Source organism: Manis javanica, chromosome 2 (genome assembly GCF_040802235.1).
Source record: "Manis javanica isolate MJ-LG chromosome 2, MJ_LKY, whole genome shotgun sequence".
Classification (NCBI taxonomy): domain Eukaryota; kingdom Metazoa; phylum Chordata; class Mammalia; order Pholidota; family Manidae; genus Manis; species Manis javanica.
Window position 1 is genome coordinate 21,008,186 of NC_133157.1, and position 20,057 is coordinate 21,028,242.

Sequence of the window (20,057 nt, forward strand, 5' to 3'; positions counted from 1 at the left end):
ATGAATTAAGCAGAAATTTTATTTCCAAGCTCTTCAAAGATTATTACAAACACAAAGTATCCTTTAAAAAGTGTTCCAAATTAAATCAAAGGCACATCATCAAACACTTGTGACATTAAGAATGTATTTAGGTTGTACTATTTTCTCATTACTTTGTTTTTAATTATTTGCAAAGTTCTGTATATACATCCCATTAAAGCACTTTTTTTAAAAGACATGAATAATGTAGCATTTTTTAAAAATTACAACCAGAACTATCGAGGAATTTAAGAATACAGAGATCAAATCTGCTTCATACACAGGATAGGGCAATCTAATACACCACACAACACTAACCTTTCCAAGTAAGTTTGCTAACAAACAGCGCCCACGTTTAGTGTTAAAAATAAAACAATCTCATTCAGAAAAATCAAGATACTATTTGATTAACAAAGCCTATTCCTTCCCCAATTATGTACGCACTTGTCTTTATTTTGAAGTTGTAAATTCATGAGAAAAGATATTTTGTTATGTTATTAAAAATCTTAGGAACAACAAATTATAAATATTCAATTTTTTAACAACTGAAAATGTTTCCCTTCCCAAAATGTAAACATCCAGTAAATAAAACACACATATTCCAGGTATAGAAACACTAGTTATTCACTTATGAAAGAGGTGTATTTTGGTGTGTTTAGTGATATTTTTGTTTGTCTTACACATAAAGCACTTCACATAAAAGAACCAGGCCACTGTCATTAAAGTCTACTCTTTCATCCAGTTTCCTTATTTGAGTAGAAACTCATCAACTGCTGTAGAATTCTGGCTACGGGATCAGGCCACAGGAAAGGTCTGAAATATCTGAAAGTCGTTTGGCTAGAGAAAATGTTTTCTTGAGATTTGGAGTCCTATTCATCACTTTGCACTTGAAAGCATTCCTCAGCGAACTTCTTCCCTATTGGAAAGAGAATTCGGTAGGTTTTCACTTTAGTAACATTTATATGTACAATTAACTAGTCATCATATCATGGGTGATTTTAGTTCTCAAGGTAGAGAGTAAGGTTAATACAAAAACTAAGTAGCATCCGTGAAAGTGCTTTGCCAGCATAAGACAATTATTTGATATCATTAATGTAGACATTTTCCATTAAATGGTACAATAGTACCTAGTAGTATGATTACTTCCTTCTTGTTAATGTGAATAATTTCCTTTTGCAAGTATATGAAAAAGGATCTAAGATGATAACTGTATGAACACCCCTTATAAAACATAATTTGAAATATGTTGGTCCCAAGACTCTAATAATCTATGCCTTGACCTCTTCCCCCAAAAAGGTGAAATTGTGAATGAGACCCCATATAACACATTAGAACCCATAAAATTTCTAATATGCCACCAAAGAGGTGTTTTCATTTCTACAATCCATGTTTAAAGCTCTTTTAACCTACTCACACTTTTCCCCAGTAGCTACATTTCTTCCTCCATTAAAACATATATTCTGAAAGCCACTAGGAAAGAAATCACAGCTGGTGGTAGGAACAGGTCTCCTCCTCTGGGGAGTCCTCAGTCCCAAGAGCAGCAAGTCAGCTGATAGCACCAAGCAGCAAATCACAACTCTGGGATGGTGTGAGGGCAGAGGCGAGGCAGATTAAGGTCCAGAAGTTACCATCAACCAACTCAGTTAGAGAGCTCAACGACATAAGGACATTAGCATCTCACAAGTTAGTGCCAAAGAGGCAACAGACTAAATATTCAAAACAAAGTTGCCCAAGTCTTTTGGGAAGCCCTGTGATAATGCCATGGCCCCAACCTGGCATGGTGTATCCTTACTCACCAGTCTTCAGAGTAAAGCACAGGATCTGGGCTCTCGGAAGGGGTTGCTTCCAGCTGGAACCCCCACCAGCAGGGCATCCTGGCAGGCATTCTGCATGCAGTACTGTTGAAGCTCTGCAGCCGCCTGAGACACCTGACACAAAGGGACAACAGCTTGACAGGCTGCTCACAGCCAGATCTTTCCAGCAGCCATGTGATATTCCGAAAAATGATCATTCAACCTGATAATGGTCACACTTTCTGCAACCTCCAAAAGTTTCTATTTTGCTGGAAGCTCTAATAACTGAACTCCAAAGAGGAAAGGTCACAATTTTTATAACTGTACGGTATTTTTTGTTTAGTTGCTTATTCAATAAAGTTAAGATAAAGCTCTATCTTTGATCCTTTAAGAATCCTAGTTCTGAAACAACTAGTAAAAATAGCTCATTCTAGTGTTCCCTTTAGAAATGTTCACTTATAAAGCATGCATTGATAAAGCCAGGTTTGCCAACTGTTTCAGTGTTTACAAAGCTGCAGCCTTATCATGTCTGCTCAAAACAAGTGACAAGGTTCCTCCACCATGCTTTTGAAGCATGATAGTTTATTGGTTAAGAGTGTGGCCTGTGGAACCAGACAGCCTGGACTTAAATTCAGCTCTATCACTACCTGTAAGACTTTGGGCAAGTTACCTAATTTCTCAGAACATGTTTTCTCATCTATGAAATGTAGTAAGAGTACCTATCTCACTGAGTTGATGTGACAATTAAGTTAATGAAGATTAAACACTTAGAATAGTGCTGACACACAGCAATACTTCCATGGCAGACGACGGCAAAAATGGTGACAGTATTGTCCAGCTCCTCCCATCAAGAACTAGAGTCTTCACCCGCCCTTTGAATCTGGGCAGGAGAATGTGACCAGAAATAATGGGCAAGTTTGAAGCCTGTGACTCAAGAGCCTTTGCAGCTACTCTCTTGCTGTGGCTGGAACCCTAAGACCAACATCTAAAGAGCCCAAGTTAGCCAAATGGAGGTCTTGTGGAAGAGAACCAGTCAGCCAGCCCCCAACCACCTGCCTGCCAGCCTCCAGACATGTGTGAGGCCGACCCAGATCATTCAAATAAGCCAAGCCTCCATTTGATTGCAGACGCACAGGAGACCCCAGCAAAGATCAGCAGGAAAATAGCTGATCACACTGCTGATCTAAGAATTGTGAGTTAATACATGTTTCGAGTTTTGGAGAAGTTTATCAGGCAGCACTGATACAATACTATGAGGCATATTTCCATGTGGAGGCTTTCCTCACTTTCTTTTTTTTTCTTGCATTGAACAGGTATTTTATATAAAATCTCACCCATATTGTACAATAATGGTTCCAGTTGCCATTCAAGTATTATCATTAATTTGTGTTAATTTTCCAAGCTTCCCAATAACTAGAAAATCAAATCCTTATGTTACAGTTACAATCTAGTTTCTAGAATATGTTAGGAATTTTGGTTTTGTTAATGTAATACCAGTTTGTTATATAAACACACAATATTATCAAAGTAATGTCTAAGCTACTTTTCCCATTATAGAAGTTCTGACATTTTCATATTAATTATAATTGGGATTAATGGTGATATATAACAGTTATTAATTCAAAAGAAATTTTGAACCGATTATGCTGATTATTACTATATCTGCATCAGGGGTAACAGCTGAACACCATGCATACGGGGTAGAAGACTCCCAGGACTCCTGAAGAAATGGGATTAACTGGACCCTAGCCTAAAGAACATGGTCAAAAAGTTATGGTGAGGAAATACACAGAGAAAATAAGAGAAGAGTAACGGTGTTCAGCATTTCTCCAGCACTTTCCAGGGAGATTCTGCTCTGGAGAATACAAATGCAAACACTTGGAAGCTGTCGCCTACCGCTGGAGGGGGAATAATAATCCTACCGAAATCACACTCCTTGGTTTGAGCACATGCTCATCCAGCGATTTCTGAGACTTCTTCAAAGCAAAGAAGAGGTCCTTGGAAGGCTATCGAGCATTCCGACCACTAGCAAGGGATGCCCTCCATTATGTATACTATAAAATGGTGTCCTTGCTTATTCATTTGTTTGTTCTTTATTTACCAGTGATCAAGTCTGTCAAAGAGAAGATGTGTTTGGGTGTGGTGGGAACATCCATCCATCGGTGAGCCCTAAAATAAGGCAGACCAAGACTTGGAATGTTTTGATTTCCTAAGGTGCTGCCTGAGAGAAGCCCTGTGTGGGTAAAATTGTAATATTTCCAGAATATCTCATGGCTTTAGTGCATCTCATATCAACAGGTGTTCGTAAGGGGTGGAGAAAAGTAGGCCATCTCCAAATCAATGGGTAATTACCTGGGGGTCCAAGGGCTTACCTGAACCTGAGAGGTTGGGGGGAGGTCTTGCTTGCTTCTGCCAGAGCAGGAAAAAGAAATGGCCCCAGACCACAGTTTGTAAGCAATAAATGGGTTTTAAACTTTATTTCTCCTTTTGGCTGATTTTGGTTTTAGAGGTATTTTGCTCCGAGATTTCATTTCGCTGGAGTTACACCCCACCAAGCACCCCAAACCATACTACTGTGAAGACACCCCCAAAATAAGCTTATTATTTATGTGACCTTGAGCAATTCACTTGAAATCTCTGGATCTCAGTTTTATCACCCGTGACTATTTTTAAGTGTAGGTAAGAATAACTTGCCTAGCTATTTCACACGGAAGACAAGCAGCCGGCTCACAGTTTTCCTCCCCACCTCAGGTCCCGGTATCTTGAACATTTGCAAAAGGCCTAGTTTCAGTTCCCTGACCTCCTCTCCTCAAACAACCTTGTCCTCAATGCCAACAGTTACAGCCAACACCTGTAACCGCTCCACCCCTAAAACTGCACACTCCAACAGCCTACCTTCTGACCACAGTTTCTCCTACCCACCCAGGGTGCTGCTTCCTTTCTTCTCGCTATACCTGCTCTTTGGCCTCTGGAAGAACACCTCCTCTGGTTTTATCCTGACCGTCACCAGGAGACTAGCTTCATTCCTTCTCTATCTAGCCTAGGTTCAGCCTCTTTCTGCCCAGACGCTCAGAGTCCTTGCCCTCCCTTCCCACGTCCATTGTTCTGGCATCCTTCCCTTGCTAACCCACTACTTGGATCAACTACCATTCACCTTAGGTACTCACATTTCTGGGTGGCCAAATGCTGCTGGAGAAAAATACACACACAAGTAGGCAATCAGTCTCCAATCTCATAGTGGCTGGGTCTCATCTCCCATTCCCAGCAGCACTCTCTCCCCTCCGCTCCGCTTTTGTGACTCACTAGCTCCCTTTCCCCTGCCCTCGAAGAAAACTTGGTCCCCTATTTTCCAAAGAAAATTGCCATCACACAAGTCCTCAGGCCCATATCTAGAAACATCTGTCTTTACATACGCCCTTATCTCCTCTCTTCCTGTCTGGGAAGGTGCCCCTCCACCCGCATGCCCCGGCAGACAGACACCCGGCTTCTCCACCTCCGATTCTCCTTCTCCCTTTCCTCCCATCAACCTAAAAATAGTTTGTTCCTTCCCCTCAACCTCAAAATATGGCTTTCTCACTTCCTAAATTTAAAAAAGAAAACGCTGGTTCCTCTTTAAAACCAATTTCTTTAAAAAAATTTTTCCTACCCTATTGCAATCCAGATTCTGCTTCTACTGCTACACGTTACTGCAACCTCTTCGGCATGCCCTCCATCTCTACCCTGTTTTACAATCTTCACATCACTTTTTTCCCGAAATTATTTTACTTACTGGTAATGTGTTTATGGTTTATCTTCCTCATTAGAATCACCCTATTGTCAGTACCCAGCATCATGCCAGGTCCAGAGCAAAGGCACTGCTGAGGCACCTGGAGAGCTGGGCAGTGTTCATTCACACACACACATTCTGCAAATAGTGCTACTATGCTCGTTGCTAAACCCAACTTTTTAAAAAGCTAAACAGATGCTTTTTAACCGGCTAAACACTGCACACGTTGACTCAGCCCCAAATTCTGAAAACCCCTCCTTTCTTGCTCCAGCATCCTTCCCTGCCCTTGGTTCCCCCCCTCTCTCGGCCTTGACCTCCGGCTGGTCCCTGGGCGCAACGCTCTGGTCTCCTTCTTCACTGTCGCACTTTCTTCACGCGCACACATTGTAATGACGAGTCAGCCTTGATGTCTGGGTTTCAGGCCTTGCGGCCGGCACCTCCTGAGTATCTCCTCCAAGGCCGCACCTCCGAGGCGGCCCTCATCCAGCCCCCGGCCCCGCTCTCCCCCGGAGCGGGCGGCCGCGCCCTCCATGCCGTCCCCCGAGCGCCGCGTCTCCCCGTCCCCTCGCAGCCCCCCGAGCGCCGCGTCTCCCCGTCCCCTCGCAGCGCGGCCGTCACCGCCAAGCTCGGCCGTTCGAACTCCTCCGCATCTCGACTCCACCCTCCCGCACTCGCAGAGGCCCGGCTGCCAGCGCGTTCCCCGCGCTCCTGTCTCCTCGCGTCCGCCCTGCGCTCCCGACCCCGAGGCCCAGTGCGCCACGGAAACGGAAGCGCCCCGGGCACTCGGCCCGGCCACCCTCGCGGGGCAGGCGCCTCGCCGCGGGCCCAGCAGGCCCGGCCTGCTTCCGCGGCCCGCCTCTCCCGGGCGCCTGGGTCCCGGCAGGCCCCGCAGGGGCTCCCACCCCGCCGAGGCCATGCGGCGAGTCGGGGCCGAGCACGCCGTCCTCACAGCCGCCCGCCGCGCGCCGGCCGCCCCGTTCGAGCTCCACCCGCTCAGCAGCCCCCGCCCGGCGGCGGGGCGGCCAGCGGCTCCTCACCCGGCCTCAGCGGCGGCGGCGGGGCGGCCGGTCCCCGCGGGCGAAGGGCGCTGCCGCCCGCCTCACCTTGATCCTCTCCACGCCGGCCTCCAGCTTGAGCTGCTCCACCAGGCGCTGCAGGGCGTTCACGCCGGCCCCGGAGGACATGGCGGCGGCGCCGGGCGGCCAGGCGGCGGGGCGGGATGGGGGCCGCGAAGCCCAAGCCTGGGCGCCGCCCCGGGGCGGGGAAGCAGCTGCGCCCGCCCGCCTCCCGTGCGCTCCCCGCGCCTCGGGTAAGCGAGTTTGGGGTGCCGAACGGACTGACGCCTCCTTCACTCTTTCTGCGTCTAAACAGAGAACCCGGCGTCAGCCTGCGGAACCGGAGCCGCGTGGCGGGGTCCGCGAGGGGCGCCCGTCCGCGCGGCAGAGCCGGGCCTCGGGGCGGGGCGGAGCGGGGGCGGCCCGGGGGACGGCGAGGCCGGGGCGCGTTCCTGCCCGCACCTCCGATTCCCGGGCCGAGGTGGGAATAAGGTGGAGAAAGAAGGGTTCGCGTCGTGAAGGCCTCTGTGCCACATGCTGTGCCACTCTCCTGAAGATGAGTGACAACTGGTAGGATTTCCGCGAAACAGTAGCAGGTTTGTAAGTCAGCCTGTGGCTTGCTGGGAATCCTGCCAGTGCATTTGGTAGGGTAAGTAAGGTACGCAGAGTAAATCCCAGCCCCTGACATCTCTGTGGAGCCTGTAGAATAAAATTAAATTCAGTCCCCTCACTCCCATCTCACCATTCAACTGTAACCGTTGTGTCTATTGTGAGGCATACTTTTTTTGCGTGTGTACATTAGTTTTGTTTTACAAACCTGGCATCATTACTATATGTAATACACGTTTTTGTGTTGGGTTTTTTTCCCCCAGCTTAATGTATTACAAATATTTCCTTATTCTTGTACCCCATTGTTATTTGTCATTGAATTGAATAGTGCAAGAAGGTGCTATCTTGGTTTGTGTGCCTTAAAGCCTAGGGACTTTAAGGTAGTGGATTTAATTGCTTCAGGGCTCTCATTTTCCATTTCTTGGCTCTGCTTTTTCTGTATTGCATCATTTCCTTCAGTAGTAAATAGACTAGAGTTGTGAAGGGAGGTTCCATGCTTTCAGTGTCCCAGCCTAGCAAACCCAAGAGCAAGAGCACCCCTTTTCTTTCTAACTGTTCTAGCAGAAAATCCCCATGATGGATCTTACTGATGGTACTGGGTCTGCGCCCACCCCTGAACCCATTGCTGTTTGAAGGCAAGGGTTATGTCGAGTTGGACCACTCAGATTAGCTGTAACCTGCCAAGGACAGGGTGAGGAGTAGGGTCAGCTCTGCCACTTGTGGGTGCTCTGGTGCACCACCCAACTTCCCCATTTGGGATGGAGCCACTCATTCCCCCAGCTGCTGGGAGTAGCGGCAGGTGATGCCTCGCAGCCAAGTCCCTCTCTATCCTTAGCCCAGCACCCCTTCCAGGGTCAGCTCTCATTCAGTGATTGATGTGGGGTGTATAAGATCTGAACCCCAATGCCCTTGCCTCAATTTGGGACATCTAAGAGTGATCCCAGCTCCAGAGGACCTGGGGTCATCTGAGGCCTTTACGGCAACCACTTCACAGTTCAGCTCCCTCTGCCCAATCTCCACTTCCTGGACTCCCCCACGGATCTTGACTTTAACACTCCCAATGTACTTGCTGCATGAAAATCTCCAGCTCAGAGTCTGTTTTTCTGGGGAACCTAATCCACATGGACTTAAGGGGAAGTGGGGTGGTGCCCCAAAGGAAAACCAGGATGCTGATACCAGAAGGGGGCCAGAGGCAAAAACAAACACACCTTGCATCAGTTATTTTTAATGACTGCATGGTATTCCATTGTACTAGATCATTATTTACCTACTGCCCTATTTAACACTATGATGACCCTCTTGAACATATAGCTTTGTGTGTGTCTGTTTTACTTCCTTAGGATGCATTCCTAAAATTGGAATTGATGAATCAAAGAATATAAACAGTTTTAAAAACATTTCCCTACTATATCCTCTAGAAGGTGGTAGCACCTGCTATTCCCACCAAAGGCTGCCTATTGCTCTACACCCTCACAAGTCTCTTAAATGTCTCAACTGTTAAGGCTGAACATTTCTGTTCATTTTGTGAGCTCTATGTTCAGTATTTGGGGTGTTAAGAGTTTTTATCTGTAAGAAGAGCAGATTTGCAAATTTTAAAGCCCTCTTTAGTGGTTAAGTTCCCTCACTACAAATAACTTAACATATATTCTAGTCAAAAGATGACAGTACATGTTAGAAACATTACTAAATTACTAAGACAGAATGGTCATGTGTCAAAAAGATGTAGCAAAGAACTCAGAGCAAAGATACAGTCTGGAAGGATTAGAAAAAGCTCTTCATAGATGGTGATGCTTAGACCTTGACAATCTATCCTGCAGATGGCGTAGAGCACAGGGGGAAACTTTCCAACAAGGGGAGAGGAGGCCACACACACGTGGAATGACCGAATGAATGGAGAAGGCTCTTGTGAATAACAGAAGATACAAAGCTGTTAAAACTGGAAGTCACAGAAAACCTCAAAAAGAGACAGAAGTTTGTGACAAAAGGTGGGGTAGGCACATGGTAAGACATTTTAGGAATATTAATCTGGAATAAGGTAAAAAACTGAAGTTGGGGAGACAAAATGACTTCAATAAAGTTTTTGTTTTGTCGTTTTGGTAGCCTGGCTGGAATGAGGCCCCTGATAGGACTGTGAAGGCAGGAGAAGAAACTCAGAAGAGTTAATCAACAGTACTTCCGGTGGTTATGAAATGCAAAGAAAAGGATGCAGTGGCGTCTGAAGCAGCAAGTGGGCTGAAACTGACATTTGTTACAGAAATTCGGAAACGGCTAGGTTTTACGAGAGGAGTAAAGAACAAAGATGAGTTTGGCTTAGGAGAAACTACATCAACTGCACTACCATGTGCCTCTAGGCTGTAAAAAATGTTTAGTGGCACAATGCTGATGTGAGAGACATTTGCATAGCACAATGACAGCTGAAGAAATGAGATTCTAACTAGAAGTGGCTGTGGGGTTGCCCACAGTGAGGGGACACACAATGTTTACTTTATGTGTCAGCCATGAAGTAGCAGAAAAAGTCCAGGGGTGTGCCCCATCTCCTTCCCTCAAGCCCGTACAAGCCCACCTCCTCTGCCCACCTCTGTATGAAACACTATGATGGACTTTTGCACTCTTCTTGGAGAGTAGTCTGGCTTGAAACAACCAGGTTTTAGCATACAGCCTCCTTCAGTGATGCATGGACTAGCAGGCTAGATGCCACTTGTAATTAAGGAGGACTGACCATCTGTGCTTCGCTTTATACTTGACCACAATATCTTCTCATCGACTATTTTTGATCGATTTTCATCGATCATGGAACTTCAGAGTGGAGAAGCCTTGAGATAATGTAGTCCACCCTCAACTTTAGAGATGAGGAAATAAGTGTCCTTCAGTAAATGTAAGCCTTGAACTAGCAAGCAGCTGATTACTCTGTTGTCTCTGAAAGTTTGTTCTTTCCTGAGTTGTCTCAGCTTCTTCACCTTGTACTGAAAGGCACAAGGGGCAGCCAGTTGCTTTTAAAACAGTGCCAACACTACAGAGCATCATCACTTGTTCACTCTACCACAGTACCTTGCATAAGGTGAGGAATTCAAATACCTATTAAAAGAATAAATGGGATTGAAATAATCACAACACTCTATTATCATGGACTTTAACAAATGAGAATGACTCCTGTTCCCTCTGAAGGCGAGGAAACTCATTTATTGAGCACTTAATATATGCAGCACTTAACAATATTATTTCTCATAATAATCCTATGAAGTAGCTAGTATGCCTATTAAAAATGAGAAAATGAAGCTCAGAGCTTAACCTGCCCAAAGTTAAGCTCCTAGTCAGCTGCAAAGCCCGAAACCAAACCTTGGCCTATCTGGCTGCAAAGCCTATGCCACTCCACGGCATCCTGCTTGCTCTTTGTCAGGTTATAAAAGGAGACCTGTCAAATGAAGTTCTTCTATCCCCTTAATGAAACTGGAGTCTGTAAGAAATCCCGTATGTCGCTGACCTAAGACCGTGTGATTCATTCAAGTACACTCTGAATCCCGTAAGTACTAGGAAGCTGATTAAAGTTCATAATCAGAACTCATTATGTAGGCTTTTTAAATAGTAGTAACATTTCTCAATTGCCAGCAATCTAATCTATTTCAGACCCTAAACCTGTGTGAATTTGCAAGCTATAGAATTTTAAATCCTAATTATCTACAAAGATCCCTTCATTTCACAGATAAGGAAACCACAAAGGTCAAATAATTTGTTAAGCAAATTGTATTTAGTTATTAGGTTCTAGATTTGGCTTAGCCCATATTTAAGTGTGAAGTGTATCATATTTTGCAAATAAGATTAATTATACTTCATCCATACACTAATTTGTTTCAGTAACATTACCTGCCTCAAATGCATAATTATAACTCAATGGAGATCATGTCTGATTTTAATGTCTTAAAGTAGTAGATCTATTTACATTAATGTCTAATAAAAGCTATTCTCTATTAATTTCCACAGAACCTCCAACTTGGGTCATAGCACTAGTTGAATATTAGCTTAGCTTCGTAATGGCTTCCCTTCAAGTAAAATTATCTCCAAGGTTTGGGTGTTGAAAGTTTACTGCACTTCCGATACAAAAAAAAAAATTTTTCTAAACATAAATTAAATAGTACATTTAAATTCTCTAATCTCATTCTCTAATCTCAACTATTTTTTCATGTAACATTTAAAAATCCTATACACCAATTGTAGTGCCAAGATTCGAGGCATGGTACCTACTTACTGTGTTATGAAACACCAACCTATGATTTGTAGAACTTGAAAAATTCAAAGGAAGATCAATGAGGAAAGAGTTCGTAGTGGGATCTGTTATGAAGACATTTGACATGAATATAACCCTAGGAGTAATTTTAACACAGACCTCAATTATATGAAGTGATAATAAACAGATAACAATGAACAACTATATGCTATAAACCTCTGAAGGCCAAGCAAAAAGAAAATGGTGATAGCCCTGAAAAGAAATACAAGCAAAATTTTCTAACTAGTAGGATTGTGGAATCCTCTACCCAGGATTCTTCTCCAAATGTTTCTAAAATGGAACTTTTGTTTGTTTGTTTTTTGGTGAGGGAAGGGCAGAGTATAAAGATAATAATACCCAGAATACTTGAATAACAGTTCTGACAACTAATGGCCCTTTCTTCACTCTAGAAATTTGAAGCACAGTTATTTTTCTGAGAGAAGAAGAGAGAAGAATCATAATCCTTCTGTTAAGGAGAGTCCATTCATCTTGACCCATGCAGTTGCCATGATTGAAAAAAAACTAACAGAACTTTTACCAAATGAACAGGCTATTGCTGGGGGCAATTCCAGGAATGACATTTCTAGAAAGTCAGGAAGAAATGCAGCAACCTAGCAGGTATGCAAAATAATATACAGAGACACATTGATTTTGTCAGCCAGCCTTTACGAATGCTAACATATATAATCCTTTGGATATGCCTTTGAAATTTTAACAGAGGGGCAAGTGCCTAGGTTTTGGTCCTTATGTATGGCACATGCATCTTTTCTTAGATATTACTGTGTGTTTGAATATATTATAATAAAACCTAAAATAGGGGGTGCTGACTACAACCACAGCACTTGTGAAAGGGATTTATCTGTGGGTGGGCATATGGGGTTTGAAACATAGCTTCCTATAATTATAATTTAGCTCTAATTTCTTCACCCTTCTAAAAAAAAAACAGATGCATAAAACACTTAAATTTGAAGTTTACAAAAATATAAATATTGTATCATTTCAGAATTTTAGAGCTGCAAAAGGGCCCTAGTGATGAAACCCCTAATCAAACTCCTCCCCCAATTTTCTAATGAGGCAACCGAGGCCTCACTTACAGCTCAGGTAACTCACCGCAGGCCTTATCTGTATTAGCAAGGACGGAACTCTCCCTCCTGCTTCTTTGTATAGATCACAAACTTGGGCTGAACTCCTCAAAGGACTAGTTTAGCTAAAAACAGACTCTGAATATCTACTATCTAAACTAATCTTTTAAAATTACATAATACATATATAATAAAATTAGGTAAAAGCATTATGTTAATCTTTAATTTAAAATGTCATACCAACAAACTTGTAATAAATTGCAACCATTTATTAATATGAAGCAATGGGATAAATCCTTCAATAGGAGTATCGAATCACTACCGCAAGTGTATTGATACTTTGTTGTAGTATCATACTTGCTTCAGTCAAATTATGTGTGAATTACTTTCACTTCCACATGTATAAAACATTTATATTTCATTGTTTGAAAGCACAACACAGAGCCTTGCACGTCTTCTTTCTGGTTTAAAATGCATGTAAATGCATATGTACAGTGGATTTTTTAGCACTCAATAACTTCATAATATATAACAACTCATCAGTACACTATTTCTGCTCTGTCATTTTTCTAATGGGGGGAGCGGAATGCAATACTGTGGGTATAAAAGACCTTTTTTATAAGGACTCTTATGAAAAAAATGTTTGAGAATGTAGTTGTAGTCCTATAATGACTGTAATCAAGATCATCCTACAAGGACATGAAGGTAGATTCACTCTCCTGGAGAGTTTCTGATCTTATTAAGAAAATTATGACTGGGAGGAATAGTATTAAGATATTGTAGCAAAAGACTCTCCTAGAGAGATATTTTGAACATATTTCAATTCTACACTGAGTGTAATGAAGATGACATGACAGTCGAAATCATTTTGCTAAAGCACTTTGTGTCTAGAAAGACACAATAATGTAATTAAATGCTGTTATAATTGTTTGTGTTGTGAAAATAGAGGCCACGAAAGCAGAAAAATGTAGCACTACAACAGAAAAAGAAAACACTTTTGAAAAATAAACACTTAACACATAAAAATTTTAAATGGTATCTAATAAATTCTCATGTCAAATCTTTTAACTAAACATAGAAAAATTTTAAATGACAACTAATAAATCTTCATGTCAAATCTTTTAACAAAATCCACAAATAGATTATAAAAAGTGATCATAAATGTCTTATGTATAAAGTTTCTTAAGGAAAAGTTTAAATTTCTACATTATTCTATTTAATCAAAACCTTGAGGAATTTTAGTTACTGTTGTGGAACAGTCCACTCATTTTGAAAATAATTCAGTTCCGAAAATAATATCACAATTAAGTTTTGGCATCGCAGCATTCCAGCAATCTCTAGTCATCCACAAATGTTAGTCGTCCAGGCCCTTCATTCTTCATCCATCTCCTATATCTCTTCCACCTTGGATCATTTGCTAATTTTTTCTTGAGTTCTTCTTCTTGTTCTTGTTTGTAAACCTGTAAGTATAAATAACACTGACTTTAAAATCCAAAGGGAAACATCTGTCATTAGCTTTATGGCATATTGACATTTTTCAAATATAACCTTAGATAAAAGTTTCCAATGAGTGTACTGGTTTGTCTTCTGATGATCATGCATCTAAAAATACTAAACAATTAAGCATTTTAACATTCAGTGTTAAATAAAAAAGAACTTGTACAAAACTAGTAATTTTTTGTCACCAATTTCTGTAACCTGGGAATACAGTCTTTCCTCATTAAAATCATATATAAACTGAATTCAAAAGGTTTAAACATTTCTTCTCTATAACTAATGCCCAATATTAAAGAATCACACTTTTTTTTTAACATGGTACTCTGTAAATTTAACTGATGACTGTCAGTATTTGTTGATCTTAAGGAACAAAATGACCTCGTGTGTATCTGTCACCAAATTGAACTTACTATTGTCAAAGATAATTATTGGCTTTTCAAAATAGCTTATTTAAGTTCCTAAAGAACAGGTTAAGAACAAAGGACATCTCCATTTCCGTAACTGTTAGTGGATGCCAGTTGAAGGTAAATGAACAAGTTTTACCAGTTTTACAGCCACATTAAGTTTTAGGAAGTAATGAATAAGATAACCTCATATAAAAATGTGATAATTCAGCCCATTTTGTAGTCTATGAAAGATACAGTTTGGTGGACTGGGCTGCTTAACCTACTTAGAAAACTTTTCAAATAATTTAGGAGCTAGACAGTACATTTACCTTCCATTTTATGTTATTTATAAGCAGGCTGAATATGTCTACTTGCCAAAACATTCTGGCAATTCATAGTAAGTTGTAACTTAAAAATATTCAGAATGAAATTTTACTTTCAGCAAAATCTATTTAGGACACCATATATAAAAAGGAATATCTATAAAACTGAAAAAATAACTACATCTTAGATTTAAGGTTTCACTCTGCTTTATTCTTTTATTTAACACATTAATTAGCCAATTAATTTTACCCAAAGCCTTAATATCAAGATGACATTAATAGTTCCTTTAGGAACTGATCACCGCCAAGTAATTGTTATAGCTAACAATTGTTGAATATATTTAGTCTACATTTCTTAAATGTTATTGTTTATTGCCCAAAGTTAAGAGGCATTTATTAAAATACACAAAGCTTACAGGCATTACAGGAAGCCAACTTTAATGTTAAAGTAAAAGTAACCTCTCATGTATGTTAGTTATTATGCAGAAGTGTCTGTGCTCATTTATTTTGAAATGAAGTTATTTCAGTAATACTTCCTCCTCTTACTCCTCTCTCTCTTGTTTTTTTAATCTCAATGGCTAAGTTGACATGACTGAAAAATTTGTGGTAGGCCTTAGTGCAATTAACAGAAAGTTGTTGTGACTTGCAAACATAAAAATCATCCCATTGCAGTTTAACACAATAACTTAGACCTTTTCTAAAATTTTCAGCATCAGTCACTTAGAAGTATTTAAAAGTCATCTTTTGAAAAGATAAATTACAGCTTAAAAACCCTCTGTCTCACTGCCAAATACAGTCATACCTTCAATAACAATTAGATCTTCATTCATTATTTAACTCCTGCATTTCAGTTTTGAGTGTACTTTTGTGATCCCTTATCATACACCTAGTTAAAATGGGTAAGGAAAATGGCAGTAAAAGCACAGAACCGTAATTACTCACCTCATAATTCTCCTTTATCCAGAGCTCCCGTTTAAGAAATGTTTCTTTCTGATGATCTTCTAGACTATCAAACTGAGACTTTGACATCTTCATAGATTTACGTATGATATATAGTCTTTCTTCTTCCCCATATTCCTTGCCTTTGATGTTGAAGTTATAGATCCACCAGCAATACCAGACTATGTATGAGCACAGGTGAAAAGGAGCTAGGAGAATTTGAAACAAAAGAAGATCACGTATCTGGGGTTTCTGATAGCCCCCCTTTATATCTATTTTACTTTTTATAATGTTCTTTATGATGTTCTCCTCCTCATCACGAATTTCCTCTTTGGACTTTTTGTTTCTACCCTTCTCTTTGGCTTTTCTGAGCAACCCCTGCTGCCTGGCAATCTCCATGGCTTGGATCCGGTACTTGGGGACCGTGGCTAGGTAGCTGATTGCCTTGTCGTAGCTATTCCACCAGCTGAAAAACTAGAATATTTAACAAAGAAAAATGGGTCATTTCTATTACCAAAATTTATCTTGGTGAATACCATCGCCCCTCCAAAACCCATTCTGATTAAAAATAGGGACCTCAATCATTTTATTCTATAAGTAAAAGATACAGTTGGATAATGCCCATGTAAATATGGGATCTCAAGGCTGGCTAAGTCGGGTAAACCATGAGCTGAGACAAAAAGCCCTTAATTCAAGCAGTACATACCCAAGATCAAAGAATAGAATAGGTCAGTGGACTCGCACCACACATATGATTTAACATCTTTACTCTTTGGCTCTTCACTAGGTATCTCTACAGTTGACCCTTAAATAATGCAGGGGTTAAGGGTACTGATCCCTCTGCACAGTTGGAAATCCATATATAAATTCTGACTCCCCCAAAACTTAACTATAATAGCCTACTGTTGGCTGGAAGACTTACTGATATAACAAGTAGTTGATTAACACATATTTTGTATGTTCTATGTATTATATAATGTATTCTTACAATATAGTAAACTAAGAGAAAAGAAAATGTTTTCAAATTGTCATAAACCTCCAAAAATATTTTCAATATATTTATTGAAAAAAATCTCTGTGTAAGTTGGACCTGCATAGTTCAAATCCATGTTGTTCAAGGGTTAACTGTATTAAGAAATCTCTCTCTCTCTCTCCCTTTTTAGACTGTAATTTACTTACTAGAGGAACAGTTATGTGGCAAAACTAGCTGGTGAGGAACTTGTTTACCAAAAAAAAAAAATCACAGGATACAGACTCAGGCAATTATATTCATTCCTGTTTTGACATAATCATCAATACACACCTGAAACACTGAAATAGCACACACACTGACCAAAATCACAACTCTAACATCCACTTTAGGAGCTAAGCGCCTGCTGTAGTAGTGATAGTAATGGCTATAGTACTCTTCTGGGTGATCCAGCATGTAGTCATAATCTTTTCGTGTTTCTTCATCCTGTAAAATAATGAGATATGGAATTTCATAGGACATTTCATCAAATAGCCTTAGTTTATAATCTTTTAGATCAAATCTAGAATTTTATAATTATCTAAGATTAATCTGAGTAAAAGAACTGAATATGTCAAAAATCAAAAAATTTCCCATCCCTGTTCACACATAAATCTGTTTCCAGGACTTTAATGTTAGCTACAAAGCATAATAAAAATATCTCCCCAAATTCTTGGGTATTGTTAGTTCTCCTAGAAAAATAGAAACACTTTAATAACAATTAACCATGCCTTTTCGGTCAGTGCTGTGGTGCTAATAAGGATGTCGTCATGTTCCTATATGTAAGAGCACGCTGACACCTACTCTCAATAACAGCTGATAGAAAAAAAATTTTTCTCTCTGTTATATATATTCATTATCATTTTCAAGCCTTGTGTTGAAAGTTTTCCATTGAAAGCAGTCATTAAGACAACAAAAGCACACAAAGCCAGTCTGTGTCTACAAAACTGAATTATGCTCACCTCAAAGGAAACTCAATCAGTATGATGGTCAAAGTCTAGCTTTGTGTCTTTGGGTGAATCTTTAGCTTCTCTGAGCCTCACTCTCCTTCATTTGTAAAATAGAGATAATAATACCTGCTCTAATTTTACAGGGTTGTTCTGAGTATCAGATGACATACATTATACAAAAACATGTCACAAATATACAGTACTTTACTATTAAACACACTGTCACTGCTCAATTCATAAATAAGGTAACAGATCTTAAACATGTTGAAAAAAATTGTAACATTATGAAATGCTCTGAATGCTCACATATTCTTAAATTTCTCAAAACATTTCTTAAAACTTTCTCTAATTTTAATCAATTTCTAACAGAGACAAATGCCGATCTTTCATTGAGCTACATAGGTTGAAGAGCTACTATTTTGTTTTTTAATCGCACAGGAAACCTATTTTGTCTTGTGTTCAAAATGTTAGACTAAAACCACAACAAATTATTCTCTGTAACTGAGAATAACAGAAACCAATACAAAAACAAAAATCTTTTTCACCTAGAAAATTTCTTTCTGGGATTGAGTCAACATGAAAACTATGGTGAATTAATTTAACATTCATACAGTTGCAGGTTTTTAAAAGACATTTCAAAATTTCTACCTAGTGCTTTGCTACTGCAGCGGAGCTGGGATCTGCTCAGGGCCTCCTCCTGAGTCTGCAATATGCAGTTTTTTAGATTTAAAACAGGTTTGCTAAAGATAAAATCTTCCTTGAACCTATTAAAATTATTATATATTTTCTATTAAGAATTCTAAATTTGAGTGAGCACATTCTCAGTTAACAATTCTTACATCCATTATATTAAAAATATTTTTCACCTCTGACTAGCATTTTAAATCAGAAACTAGTATTAGATAAAAATAGACAATTGACCGTTAACAACATGGATTTGTACTTATATACAGATTTTTTTATATACAGGTCCACTTACATACAGATTTTTTTCAGTAAATATACTGGAATATTTTTTGGCGAATTGTGACAATTTGAAAAAACATTTTCTTTTCTCTAGCTTACTTTATTATAGAAACACAGTATGTAATACATATTACATACAAAATATGTATTAATCAACTGTTTGTTATTCATAAGTCTTCCAGTCAACAGTAGGCTTATTATAGTTAAGTTTTGGGGGAGCCAAAACAAAAGTTATATATGGATATTCAACCATGCAGAGCGGTCGGCACTGCTAACCCTGCATTGTTCAAGGGTCAGCTCTTTTTAAGGTCTATTATTCTATGGCACTGTATAGAAAGCTGATACAAGAATTGTCTGTTATAAAACAAGGGCTGAGCTCAGGCTGGTGTTTTTTTTTTAATTCACTCCTTGTATGTCCATTTCTTTCAAAAACAGATTTTCTTGTGACAGTTGCCACATCTCAAGTGTCAGTCCATTATTCCTTCTATAAGGCATTATAATTCTAGAGCTTCTAACTGAAAGATGGCAAAACTTTATAGGTCATACAGATAGCGCTCAAGACTGAAATCCACATCTCTTGTATCTAATTTTTAGTACTTCGGATACCTTTTCTCACCTTTTTGGAGTTTTTATTCTCACTCCATTGTTTGCTTTTTGGGCTTATTTTATAGGAATGCTCTGCTTTTGGCCTGATATACTTGACCTTTAACTCAGTCTCCCAATCTTGGCAGATGCCTTTTGAAATGTATTTCTGCAAACATGATTCTTTTCCTTGCTCCAAGTAGATCTGAAACTAACTGCACACTGAGACAGACTCCTATAGACCTCCAGCACAGTATCTATACAAAGTCCTTTGCCCAGCCGACCATATTCCTCCAGATTGAAGTATACAGCAACATCTCTGAGTGTCACTGAAATCTGCTATGTGACTGTTTACATCCAATGGCTAGCCGCTCCTCTGTTCTCTTATCCATAGAAATGCAGATATCCCTCTTCAAGCATTTCACTGAGATCATCCCCCAGGGACACCACTTCTCGCTGGTCCCTAGATTTGTGATTTCATCAAGTCCTGAGCTCTCCTAACAGGATGATCAACTAAATCTCCAGCAATCTACAACTCCAAAATCTGTACCTGGTGTCTGGCTTCTCTACTGCAAAGGGTTTGTGGGGTCTATTCTGGACCCTCTAATGAGTCCTGGCACTACCTAATTCCTGCAAAATGTTTCAGGGTCAAGTCTGATTTCTCTTAGGATGGTTTTCTTTTCCTTGGAGTTACCAGAAATTTATGATCCTGTTTTGGTCATGATTAGAGACAGGAAGGCTGGCCACCTCATTCTTACAGCATTTAATAAACCAGAGTCTTTTACTCTTGGGATTATAGCTTTCTCTCGAAAATGAAAATG

The 20,057-nt window shown here is 40.1% G+C and overlaps 2 protein-coding genes and 1 long non-coding RNA gene across 8 annotated transcripts in view; 1 reads left to right on the top strand and 2 right to left on the bottom strand.

Annotated features, from left to right (window-relative positions):
- GNG10 (G protein subunit gamma 10) lies at positions 1-7,005 on the bottom strand. 2 transcript variants are annotated; one of them, XM_037027319.2, is made up of 3 exons: positions 6,681-6,986; positions 1,815-1,946; positions 1-934 (listed from the first exon to the last, which is right to left on the bottom strand). In XM_037027319.2, exons 1-2 carry the CDS (start codon positions 6,759-6,761, stop codon positions 1,821-1,823), a joined length of 207 nt encoding a protein of 68 aa, XP_036883214.1. In that variant the 5' UTR covers positions 6,762-6,986; the 3' UTR covers positions 1-934; positions 1,815-1,820. The 2 variants fall into 2 exon arrangements, with proteins under 2 accessions (XP_036883214.1, XP_036883215.1); XM_037027320.2 differs by lacking the exon at positions 1-934 and adding an exon at positions 952-1,596 and having other exon boundaries at positions 6,681-7,005.
- The window catches only part of LOC118974146 (uncharacterized), a 14,720-nt gene continuing 1,408 nt past the window's right edge, over positions 6,746-20,057 (top strand). The window contains exons 1-4 of one of the 4 annotated variants that reach the window (XR_012126794.1): positions 6,746-6,886; positions 9,059-9,242; positions 9,342-10,299; positions 11,913-12,120. This is a non-coding gene — a long non-coding RNA (uncharacterized lncRNA). Of the gene's footprint in view, positions 6,887-7,100; positions 7,282-9,058; positions 9,243-9,341; positions 10,762-11,912; positions 12,122-20,057 lie in introns of those variants that run through there. The other 3 variants (XR_012126793.1, XR_005063756.2, XR_012126796.1) reach the window with 3 other exon arrangements.
- DNAJC25 (DnaJ heat shock protein family (Hsp40) member C25) overlaps positions 13,607-20,057 on the bottom strand; it is a 17,449-nt gene continuing 10,998 nt past the window's right edge. The window contains exons 2-4 of one of the 2 annotated variants that reach the window (XM_037027315.2): positions 17,033-17,185; positions 15,733-16,203; positions 13,607-14,044 (exon numbers count right to left, since the gene is read on the bottom strand). In XM_037027315.2, the coding sequence (XP_036883210.2) occupies positions 13,922-14,044; positions 15,733-16,203; positions 17,033-17,185 (747 nt within the window). In that variant the 3' untranslated portion in view covers positions 13,607-13,921. The remainder of the gene's footprint in view (positions 14,045-15,732; positions 16,204-17,032; positions 17,186-20,057) is intronic. The other variant, XM_037027316.2, reaches the window with a different exon arrangement.